At 46.8% G+C, this 12,288-nt stretch overlaps 2 protein-coding genes across 2 annotated transcripts; one reads left to right on the top strand and one right to left on the bottom strand.

Moving 5' to 3' along the window:
• Positions 1–2,631: 2,631 nt before the first annotated feature.
• Positions 2,632–3,932, top strand: BO87DRAFT_388046 (uncharacterized protein; the record flags this gene model as incomplete). Its single annotated transcript, XM_025624838.1, has 7 exons — positions 2,632–2,646; positions 2,916–2,958; positions 3,029–3,063; positions 3,181–3,199; positions 3,277–3,307; positions 3,523–3,607; positions 3,654–3,932. 7 exons carry the CDS (start codon positions 2,632–2,634, stop codon positions 3,930–3,932), a joined length of 507 nt encoding a protein of 168 aa, XP_025478335.1.
• A 3,748-nt stretch (positions 3,933–7,680) lies between these two features.
• nsdD (GATA-type sexual development transcription factor NsdD) lies at positions 7,681–9,541 on the bottom strand (the record flags this gene model as incomplete). The annotated part of the gene is made up of 4 exons (XM_025619556.1): positions 7,681–7,893; positions 8,060–8,392; positions 8,485–9,421; positions 9,510–9,541. The coding sequence occupies 4 exons, from the start codon at positions 9,539–9,541 to the stop codon at positions 7,681–7,683; spliced, it is 1,515 nt and encodes a 504-aa protein (XP_025478334.1).
• Between the last annotated feature and the right edge of the window lie 2,747 nt (positions 9,542–12,288).

Here is a 12,288-nt window from a genome sequence, read left to right as displayed (position 1 = left end):
GAGGCGAGCTAATGCAAGGGCGCGCGCGCGCCCGCCGACTGGCGAACACGCGATAGTTGTTCCATCGATCAGAGATCGAGGTCATGAACCAAACCAAATCATGATGGCATGAGCGCAAGTAGTATTACCTTTATTGGCCAAATTTTATATTGTCCACCTAACACAAAACCAAGCCAATATCTAGATACCTGGTTATAATGCAACAGTTGGTAAGTATGAGTAAGTTAGCCACCGGATAAGTCCCAGCGTCTCGGTTCTATATCCCGGTCACTGTATTCCATGCATATAATGGTTTTTGCATGGGAAATTCTCAATCTGGTTATTGTTTGGATGAAACAGATCGGGACTACTCTCCGATCTCCCTACAGTACTCCACAGCCTGGGTATGTACCGCCGGTGGTCGGTCGAGCTGCATCGGCCGCTGCTTGTTGCTCTATGCTATTCTCTGGTTGATAAGCATAAGCGAAACTTGACTAGCAGGGGTCCCTGTGCATGGAGGACGCTGTCTGGAAGTCATGTACATATGTTAGTCAGTTGCCTTTCCCGTTGCCTTTTTCTTTTCTCGATCGTTGAGGGTGAGGGATAAGCAAAGACAAGGATATGTTATGCTGAATGACAACTTGAAGTGCTTCTCAACATGACAGCTGTCATGATTGCCTTACAAAGACACAATAAAATCATTTTAGGCAGTTGTTCAGTCTCAGAAAAGATGCGACCATAACATTTTAATTACGTATAATTTACTATGACTAAGATGAGGAGGGCCCAGAACGAGACAGACCATACTGGAAGGTATTATGTTCAATTATAAAACCGCCCACATCGGGAGTAAATTACTGCGAAAAGTAAGTAGGCTATATGTTCAGCGACGTTAAGAAACTAAAACTCTTTAAAAAGTGATTGAAGGAATACTAGAACTAAGAAAAGTAAGGAGCGACGGACGAACTTACCGAAACGCAGAGAAAAAAAAAGAAAAAAAAAAAAAGCAAAGAAAAGGTCTTGTAATATTCTTCCCTCTTGGGAAAAGGCCTGCTGCAGTGAGTGAGTGAGTAAGAATCAGATAGGTTGTTCTGCGCTGCAAGAATGCGGTAACTACACCCCGCCCCTTCTGCTGAGACATCGCAGCGATCTCGATCAGCGCGATCTTAAAAACTTTCCCTAAACTGTCTTGTTCCCGGTGAAAGTGGGGCCATAGGTTCATCGCGCCCTTGTGCACCGTAGCACAACATACCATGAGATCGCGAACCCAATTCCAAATTCAAATTCCCTTGTTGGGGAAAGAAGATTTGATCAAAAATTGAGGGGATAGACCAAAACACCATTACAAAAGGGCAAGAAAAGAATTTTTTTTCGTAAATTTTCTTTCTTTCTTTCTTTCTTTCTTCTCCTCAATTATCACCCTCCTTCCAATTCCCCTCTAGCGGTGATGCTTGGCTTGCGAATTCTTCATGCTTAAAGTAGTACCCCATCTAAAATTTAAGATGGCCAAGCGCCTTCCATTACGGTTCTTTGTTCCATCCAGTCAGCGGGGTTATCCGCGGTGGGGCTATGTGCAGGAAAACCCATTTGGTCGAGATCTGATGTCTTGTCCATCGAGCCACCATCGCACGCTAGTCGGGAACCCAAGATGAGTGTTACCTCTCATCCCGTGGGATCGCTTGTTCTAACCCTCATTTGGTAAAAGCTCCATGCTGCTGACCGATAGATCGTAGCACTGCCCGGTTTTGAAGACGGGGGAAAGCAAAACAAAGCGTAAAAAAAAATAAAAAAGTCTAGGTTCGATTTGTCGATAGTTTGGGGAGGGAACGGACGGGACCCGCGGGCTACGATTGCGATGGAAGAGGAAAGGATACGACGGGACCTAAACTTAGGTAATACAAGTTTCAAGATAACCAGTGTGGATATCATTGGGAGGGGTGGAAGGAAATTGGGAAATCCTTGCGAAGCTCTTACTAGAAAAAGCAACATCCGTATGGGAACTGGGGAGTCAACGTAACTGGGGAAACTATAGGACCACAATTGGAAGCAAAGAACCATTCAGGAGGAATAGTGAGACATTTGAAATTTCAAATCTTGAGATGGGGTTGGGAAGAGAAAAAAAAAAAGAGGCCTAGGTATTGTTATCCACCCACAACCCGCTCAGTCTGCACTTCTTACGTGCATACTTGCAGGAGGCTTTTCCTAAGGCATCCTAGCAGCTTGAGTTAGGCAGCCGTGCATTCCGGTCTCCCTCCCGGTCTGATTTTTATTTTTGTTTTTATAACTTCCCCCCCTCGTGTTCATAAGTCATGGCTTGTGGTCTCAGAAAAATAGTATGAGGGGCGCACTGCTGGCTGAGTTGGCATTTATCCATTCCAGGAACTAAGTGAGATTTAGTCTATCCATAGATGTGGTGTCCTTTGGGTCATGATAGGATAGAGTAACTTGGTAACTTGGTTAAGTAGTAGGCTGGGGCCCGATTAACGAGTTCCGTTCTTGGGTCGCATGAATCGCACCACTAGATACCTTAAAAACTAAAGCCCCGTCCCACCAATCGCATTCCAACGCCTCGATTGACACGAGGCGTAAGACTACTAGTAGATACACGCAAACCTGCAGATACAAGTACGTATGAAGGTCTAGTATGTAACAATGGATGCATGTAAGGTCAGTTACATACACACTCCGCTACAACTCCAATACATCCTTCTTATTTTTTACTTTCTTGTACATACAGCATACATGATTTACCTAACGCAGGGTTACGCTGCTGCATGGCAAGTGCACATATGAGCATACAGTATGCACGGAGCAGGAATGTAATATTCAGTTAATCTGACTGTTCTGCTTGGGATACATCAGTTGTTCAAGTCAAGTCTCATGCAGACCAAGTAGAGCGCTGCCGAAAAAAAAAAAAAAAAAAAAAAAAAAAAAAGTTTTTCCAACACTACACCGAGGCATCATGCAAAAAGGCGATGCGTATGTCAAGTTTGACTATTGCTGTCGTGTAACAGCGGACTCATGTTCTGATATATGCCCGATCATGAAGTGTCAATGTCCTTTATCAAAGACCTAATGCCTATAGTACGTGCCATGGAGGGGCGTACCTACATGATAGTGATGGGGACGTCATGTTTCACAGCATAAATAACATCGGGCCTCCAAATCAGACAAGACTGGCGTATGTAATACGCAGGACAGGGGTCTGGTATGGATGTATGTATGTATGCGAGCAGGTATTCGCATACAGGGGCGTATGCATCGAGATACCGACTATTACCTACTACCATTACTTAGTAACAGCCAAAATCAGTTCTAACGAGAATCGGTGAGGCTTAATGCTGGCGAGGATTTGGGGCGCACGCGACCAACGGAGTACAGGCCCACCGCGCCCACCGAAATAGCATACGACGCTCATGCTGACGGTGGGTATTCTTGGTGGCTGTATGGGGTAGGAAGGGAGTTCGAGAAGCTGCAATCCCAAGATTTGTTACCTCCGGATACTACCAATAAAACTTTCCGGACTTTACTTGCGCCTCATAGCGCTGTCACCTATCAGATTCCGATGCTTCAGGACCATCGATCCACCCAGGGATGTATTCCGATCGTGGATGATGGGAATGTTCTAGTAAGTAGTAGTTAAGTGGTTCGTGACCTTGCGTAAGCCAAAATAGCTGGCTATGGCCTGGACCACACCGGGACACGGCGGAAGTCAAAAGAGAATCTTGGGTGACAATCAGGAACCAGCACGAATGCGAATATGTCGATCTGGCCCAACGATCCAAAGAGAGTGGGCGGGCAAGGCCCTTGGTTGGAGTCCGCGAACTGTGGGCTCGATAAGGGACATCTCCCGATCGACCCAGACATCGGCCCTTATCGCCGATCAATGGAAGGAGGGAATGTATGCCATTGTAATATTTTTTTTTGAACCGACGATCTCAGGTCTCAAGTAGGTCTGCTTCTTCAAGACTGGCTTCGGTGTCAATTGGAGAAGTCAATTATTGATGCCTTTGTGTGAAAAAAGCCAAGGGTGTCAGCCTGGGACACAGTGGGCTACTGCCCAAGGACAACGTGTTATTATGAGAAAGCCCTTCAGACCCGCTTGGCATGAGACTAATCAGGGCCAACTTCCACAAGCAGCCTATGGGTTGTCTCGAGGAAAACACAAAAGTCCTCCCAGTTGCATGATTGCTGCTCAAATCGGAGTACACACGAATTGTGAGGCAGTGGAAAAGAGACGATTTTCCTTCTTTCTCCCCCTCTCTGTCTCTGTGTATGTTGTGTATGCGAGCGGGCTGACAAGTTTCAGCGACTGTAACAGAAAGTTCTGTGAGATCAGATGATAGTTCTGCAAAGATGACCCATCGAGACACTCTAACTTGTAAGGCAATTCATGAGGCTACCACAGCAACCACCCTTATGTCATAAAGTGAGCTTGTATGCACGGGCAGGATCCGTAGATAGTGCACCTAAGGATTGCATCATGCAGACACAGAACGAGACAAGAAACGGAAGATCGGTATGTCGATGCCTTTACGGCCAGCAGTACTGACAGAGTGGTTGCAGTGGGCCTGTAGTGAGACACTATGTTACTGAACCGAATAGACTGCCTATGTATAGAAGGAGTTACTTACGGAGTATATACAGGTGGGAAAACAGTACGTACCTTGGGTTTACATACTATACATACTGTACGTTGTGCCAATCAAGGGCGGCGCTATGCATGATCTTCTCGGAAGCAGCGGGAGCACATGACACAAGATTTTATAAGATACTAATTCCAAAAATGACATCGAGTATCATCTTAGCCTAACTTACTTACATACTAGTCAGTTATGAGTTAATTTCGGAGTTCGGAGCCCTCCAAAGAACATCGTTGAATCGAGAATATTCTTTCCCTGACTCAAATAAGATTAACTTATATTGAGTAGTTTTTTCGCTCAGCCTCCCATGACGTAACCTCGATTCGTCCGATCGGTCGGATCTTGGGGGGCACAGATGCAGTGGAATTTGGCACCCGAGATTTCGTCCGTGAGACAACTTGAACAAGGGTTCTGTTGGGTGTGTAGTGGCGATTAATTAATTAATCTATCAGGCTTACTTTATCGGGCACCGGCGGCGACGGCCGAGGGAAGCACTTTTAAACGGTATGGAGGCTGGGCCACTTTAATCTCAGATTTGATAGATGTGTGGCATGATCGTGATCGAGAACTAGCCAATGGAAAAGTCGCGTCGGACGTGGAGACACGGCCTGTAGATTAATTCCAAATCAACCTACGGACCTTTTTTTCTTTTTTTTCCTTTTTTTTTTTTTTCTTTTACATGGGATGATTTTCCATATGCAACTTTTGACCATGTACTCATCTAGTTGTATTCGGTAATATTATGGGAAAATGGCAATAGTTCTTGCAGCTGACTGATTACCATGTCACACGGCGAAGACGGTCTTAAAAGGAGAGTTTGATGGCATCTCTAGACAAACTATCTGTCCGTAGTTGAACAGACATCATAGGTACTATCTGCTGGTGCGATTTCACTGAGTGCCAATACTTTGGGTCCGCTACAAAAAGGGGAGTGAGTAGTGGTTCATTGGAAGGTCGAAGTTTCTCGGATGAATGACAGATTCTGTGAACTCTTCCATATGCAGACTATTGAAGACTATCTGATTTAGCCTATCGATAGAAAATATGCGGATACCAAAACAATCTCCGGGCCATTATTAGGAAGACCTGTCCAAGCCAGCCCGCGGAAATGGTTGCACCTGACCTCACAAGAAGGTGAGTGAGAGGCGTTCGAGGCGGTAAGCAGGATGCCGGGGATGAATTGGCGGTGAGAGGGGGGTGTGTACAGGATAAGATCTTAAAGCAACCATTAGCCACCGCCTTCTGTATGCACTCAGCATATCTAGTCTAGGTATCTACATGAGGTGCGTCATCCCGGGGCCAGGAAGGTAGCCAATGTTTTGCTACTACTACAGTACGACTAAGAGTAGTTGCAGGAACAATTGACTCAGTAGTGAGTAGTTGGTTTTCGAGAACCCCTGCAAGATGAGACAAGATGAGATCGGATCGGTTCGATCGTTCGGGGTAGCGCAAGTACCACATAATCTGACAGCACTCGATCCAAACAGAACCCTGGCATGATTTGTTTTACCATTTACTGAACTGATATTTGCCAGGAAACATGGGCGCTAGTGAACCTGAAGTTATTCAGAGAGTTGTCGGGCGAGTAAGGGAAATAGCTCGGCGTAGGCTACTCCGTATCTCGTGTGCCAGAGCCACAGAGTCAGACATGGTACAAACTTGGAGGGCTTTCTGGTTGCTTCCAGCCCTCAGCGGGTTCTCCCCCGACCGTGCTGCTCATTGGTTACATGTGGGTCGGCCGAAAGCAAACTTAAGTAATCAATGTTTTGTAGGCCCAATTTGGTAATCAGTTTCGGTTCACTGATCCCGCCTTCCACTGTTGTCCCCAAAAGCAATCTTTATTCAAATTGACCGATCCAAGAGACTTTGTGTATATGATTTACGGAACGGAAAAGGTATGGAAGCCTATAGACGCCACTTAAATGCATCATAGGGGCGTCGAAGTTGTGACTAGCGCAGGATCATCACCAATCGGGGTCATGCCGGTTAAACTATAGAACGCCCTGAATCAACACGTTGGTACGCTACAGAAAGGGCCAAAGAAGCAATGCCCGAGTTTATCTTGCCTAGCCCCTGGCTCCCAACCATTGCCACAACTCCGTGGGCAGTGGTGGCCAAAGGTACCGGCGACTAGATCCCGGGGCGTGGGAGAGCCATGTAATCAAGCGCTATTGCCCCTTCGTCGCTTGCGCCTCAATAGTGCAGGCTAAGACTAAAGGATCCGTGGATAGCTACTGCTCGGACTGCATTATTGAATTGGTATTTCTCGCCTTCATAGCCGCCTTACTGAATGAAGCTTTATTTTTCCTCATAGCAGATACTAGATGCATAGGTCATCTCTCAATGACAAATCATTTATTATAGTAAGAATGTATAGTAAAATTTTTAGTAGAAAAGAAGAAAAAAACTATCTTTACACTTTAGTCATAACACGGAGGCAGTAGACCCTCTTCAATTTTCAACGACAGACATGAGTGCATGAACATCATATAGGCACATCTGGAGGTAATTGCAATTCCCAAGCAAGCAGCAGGACATTGGTAGGAAACGGGGGGTATAATTGTAAACCAGAGCAAAGACAGCAAGTAGCATAATACCAAAGACAAGCGGCGCGTAAGAAAAATTCAACAAAAGGTTAGGGTGCACACAAGCCAGTTGCACAAGGTTGATGGAACGGAGTAAAGATTAAAGCCACCAAAATATGACGAGGCGGGGTTTGGGGGGGAAGTGGGATAAGGAGGGAAAAAGGAAGAAAAAAAAGGAACTGGAGAAAACAGCAAAAAAAATCTATCGGAATACCTTTTCCCACAACGTGCAAGGGGTATTAGAAGGTAATTCAAGGGACCAATGGGACCAAACCAAATCAAGTCCGCATGCCCGGAGTTTTCGTGATCATCCAAACCATCCGAAAGGAAAACCTTGACCCTGAAGCAGATCAAACGAGGACCAAAACGAAGCCAACACTAGGTAATGATCAAAAGTGAAAACAGGACTCAAAACGCCTGACACTTCTAGTCCCATGCCGTTCCAACGCCACATAAATTAAGAGGCTAATAAGTTAATGGCTACTCGGTGATGCGGAGTCCAGGGCAGTCTTGGGCTTCAAATTTGAACCCAAGGATGATGCCTTGTTCGCGCCCATCTTCCGAGTTAATTTTGCATAATGCAAGCCGCACGCATTACACAAAGTCCGGGCACCGTCGGGTCCACGGCGCCATTCCGGTGTTTCGGCTCGGTTGCAACTGTGGCAACGACCGGGAGGGGCAGCTTTCTGTACGAGCGCCGCTGTTAGCGATGGCAAAAGTAGAAGTGGGTATGCTTGTGAAGAAATTGGGGGGCGAGGGGTAATCCCTTAGTAAACGGGATCAGGGGGCAAGAGGAAAAATAAGAACGGAATGGGAAACAACGGAAAGAGAAATTATCCAGAATAGACGTACCCCTCGTCGTTTTTTGGAATCAGGGCCAGCGAACCCGCCACTGCCCTTGTATTCCTCCTGGTACATTGCCATGTGGTGGACATCGTCATGCACCCCACCGGCTTTGAAAGCCTTTCTTTGAGCCATCTGTTCTGCCAGTGCATGTTCCTGGTTCAAGATCGCTGTCCGTATGCGAATTAGAGCATCCTGATTATGACGCTGTATGTTGAGCATCTCCTCAACTTCATGGATCGAGGGCAGAGAACCCAAGACAGGGCCAGAACGCTGAGTGTGGTGCGCCCTTGCCGCATAGTGCCTGGAAAAATCCAAGGTTCTTGTGCTCATCTCGGCAATCTAGTATTATTAGCGATTTGGCACTTCATATCAAAGGACCAATTGGAGATTCAATTTTGATCCACTTGGTTCCATAGTAGAAAAACACATACCTCATTCAGAGACGTCTCCACATCGTAAATATCCAGGTGACGTTTAACAGAATCGCTTTGTGGTTGCCCCGCAATGGCTGGACGGGTCGCTAGACTCGGTTTTACATCGTCCACACGAGCAGTTTCTGGTACACCAGGTTTCCATGATGTCCCCGCATATGATCGAGCATCATAAGAAGTTGAAGCATACGTTGCTGCATTTGATGGGGGTTGCGGCTGGAATGAGAATGATTGCGAAAACGCACCATAACCATTAGGCGAGGCCACACTGCCGGCAGAAGGAGGCGCGCTGTACTCATAGCCAGAGCCAACTTGGGATCCGGAAATCGAAGTAATACCGGTCTTCGCGCTTTGAGTAGGTGACTTCCCAGAATTTAGTGATTGCAAGGACGCGTTCCTTGAATCCTGGGTGTTAATTGATGTCAAGCTTGACCTTGAGGCTTCCGCTTGCAATTGGTGCTGAAAAGCAGGTTCCCGCATGAAAGGGCCAGTCGCTGCTCCACTTGAAAAGGGATTCGGCGGCCCTGGGGGTCCCTCGGTGGCTGGCCGCCCAACAATGTTAGAAGGTAAGGAATGAGGTGGCGCGTGATGAGCTTGCTGTGGAGGAGCCGGGGTCGGCGCAGGGTATGGTAAATGATTGTCATTTCCTAGAGCCTCATGGATTGATGGAAGCGATTGCCTTTGGGGCTGTTGCTGCTGTTTGTCCTTCTCCTCCTCAAGCGCGCGGCGCGAATCCGGGGGCGATATGTATCCAGCTTGTAGATGACCAGGACCAGTCGAACTAGTGTAGGAAACAGGTAAGGGTTGACCTGTATACATGGTGGTGGGACTCAACAGTGGTGTTGGCGAGGACGTATGTGCTGTTGCTATACCGGGGTGCTTCGGAGCGTAGCTAGGTCCGTCTTTACCAAGATAGCCCAGAGCTGGTAGATGTTCCCTAGAAACCAAACAAGAATCGTTAGCAAATTTGCTGTTGGTGAACTCCCGTTCGACTATTGCGACAAGCTATCATAGGGTAAATATACCTGTGCCTGTGCTCAGCCTCTAACGGCCCCATCACGCCAACGGCTTGTTTCGAAGGTTTACAGGGCAACTACTCCCAATCTCATCCAATGCCTATCGCGACCGTCCAGCGGAAAGATTGGTGTCGGCTGTGCTACCCCGATAAGATGGTGAGATTGTACCGTAATAGCAAGTGTGAGGGCTTTTTCAGTGATTGCGACGGAGCTCCCAGAAACTCAAAAGGCGGAAAGATTAAACGTATTCGCTGCGGCGTACTGACTCGCTGACTTCGCGATCGAATATTCACCTCGATTTATTCCCACCAAAGATCTGAGTTTATATAGTATTTCAGCGATCAGAAAATCTTGGAACGTGAATCAGTGGCACGTCTTTCGTCACCCAAGATTGTCTGGGGGTGGTGGCGGTTGTGGGGGTGGAAGCGACGATATCGGGCGAGATTCGAGCGAGAGATTCGGCTGGATCAGCCAAGAGAATAATAAGCGGCGGAAGGCGGCAACACGGTTTCAAAACAATATTTGGTAAGTGCTCCGGGGCTTCTGGTGGCGTAAGAAGGTCAGGTAGTCTGAAGTCGATGCGATCGCGATGGAAAGTGCCCGCAAATGTTGGGGTGAGTTCTTGTAGAGGGCGACCAAGAGAGTACGGCACGCACCCGCAACGCGCAGCGAACAGGTCAAATCGGAACGGCCCTTCCAGCTCTTCGAATAACCATCTGTCCCAGGCCAAACCGTGCACAGGAAGTCCAAACAGCTGGATTAGCAGTCGGTATTTCGTGCTGAGTTCCCTCAAAAGATAGATTTGACAATGTTTGAGTTCGCGGGAGCGGCGGAGGCGCAGTGAACGCAAGGGATAGTGAAGATGAATGCGTCGCGTGGGAAGGGAGACGTTGGTTGGTTCTTCCTTTCCGTCTCTCTAGAGCCTTTTTTTTTTTTCCTCTTTCTTCCTTAGCGACCTCAACGAAGAGCGCCCAAAAATACAAATGCAAGATCGGAAGGATTGAAAAACAGTAACAGAAGAATAATAATGACAACAGACCACAAAATGAGGGGAGGGAAGGGATGGGGGGAATAGAGTACGGAGGGAAAGAAAGAAAATGCAAGGACTCAAGATGTCGGGAGTAAGTAGTTGGATGGGTGTGGTAGGATGAGATGGTTGTAAATGGTAGGGTAGGTTATGAAGGAACACGATCTCCTCCAGACAATCAAGAGGGAAGGAAAGTTTGGGGGGGTGGGAGATGGCAGTGAAATGTCAAGGGGGGGGAAAAGTGGGTTTCGGGAAAAGGAAAAAGACAATGGGATCGAAGATGTCTCGGGCAGGGGAAGGAGAGAATCTTTCTTTCTTTCCTTTTGATTGGAATGCAAGAATTCAGAGGGGAAGAAGATGCAGAGGAAAAGGGCAGGTAAATACCTTAGGTAGTAGGAGTGGTGGTGGGTAGTTGGTTGAGCCAGCAGGGTGGGCGGGACCATAAGAGGAAGAACAACAATGGGAAGAAGGAGCAGCGGCGGCCAGCAGAAGATTATAATAGTAATAATGCGTACAAATATAAAAGACAATTATAATTATACTTAGCCCACTTAAGTCCAACACTCAGGCCCGCACACACGCGAGATATGGGAGGATCCAAACAGGAGCTACTAAAACTACGTCGGCCTAGGACAGATGAGCTCAGACCTGGAAAATTAAAGAGACAGGCAGGCGGAGGAGCCAGAACGGACTATGAGATCGTCGAATCATACCGGAGGTTGTGACCACTTTAAAGTTACGGCGAATTACAGAAGCTTTACGGCTGCGAACTGCGGATCTTCGACGAAGTGTGGAGTGGGTTGGGATCATATTGGCGATGTGCGGATATCTGGGTGGGGAGCGATGGAGCCTTACCAGGGGGGTGTCCCTGGCCCCGAGAATTTCTTTTTTTCCTTTTTCCCTTTTGGCTGAAGGAGGAGGAAAAGTATAAATTTAATATAAAAACAGAAAAATAAATCCCGTCAAATTACATAACCGCCCTCTCAATACAAGTTTCCACTTTTTTCTTACCGCGTATGTACCTATACACTTATTACCAAAATTTCATACATGTTACGTATTTCAACTAACTTACTGCACACGAACTGCCGCTGCTCCCACAACTCACATTCTCTATTCCGACTTCCACAGGCGAGGTATTCTCTCCCTTGCCATCTCTGTCGCTTTAGGCTTAAAACAGGCCTTTACCACCGCGGAGATAAACCATAAGAATGGGAATGAAGGAATCCTTTTAATGTGGCAGCTTTGTTGTTACGACCAGATTAATTACTGGCTAGAATTTCCGAAACTTCCTTGGGCGAGAAAATCTTCTTGAAGGCTGAATTGGAATTAAACCCAATGATGAGGTTGCATTGGAAAGAAGCCGGTATACAACAACGTGCTGAAACGCCAGAATCAGTCCTCTTCTAGAGGTATACCAACATGACTCCTGCGAAGGATAATTTCTACCCTCATCGAGTCAATGTGGTGCTAGTCCAAATTAGGAGACATCGATGCGTATCCATTGAAGTGGATCGCACACGATACTAAGGGCTGCCAACAGACTGGAACTTTTTCCGCTAGAAAATGAGATTAGAGGGAGATTTGAGAAGGAAGAGAGGGGATATAATATGGTACCTTTAAAAGAACCATATCGGGAATTAATTGACCTCGGAGTCTAGCAAGCCTGTCACATTAGCAAGAACAGTGGCTAGATACTAATGAGTGAATTGATCCCGATAACTAAAGCAGTTTTATCAACATTCAGGCAGTTTTATGGGC

Source organism: Aspergillus neoniger (genome assembly GCF_003184625.1).
Source record: "Aspergillus neoniger CBS 115656 unplaced genomic scaffold BO87scaffold_22, whole genome shotgun sequence".
NCBI lineage: Eukaryota > Fungi > Ascomycota > Eurotiomycetes > Eurotiales > Aspergillaceae > Aspergillus > Aspergillus neoniger.
The sequence above is the reverse complement of the archived record's forward strand: the minus strand, read 5'-3'. Positions and strand labels throughout refer to the sequence as shown.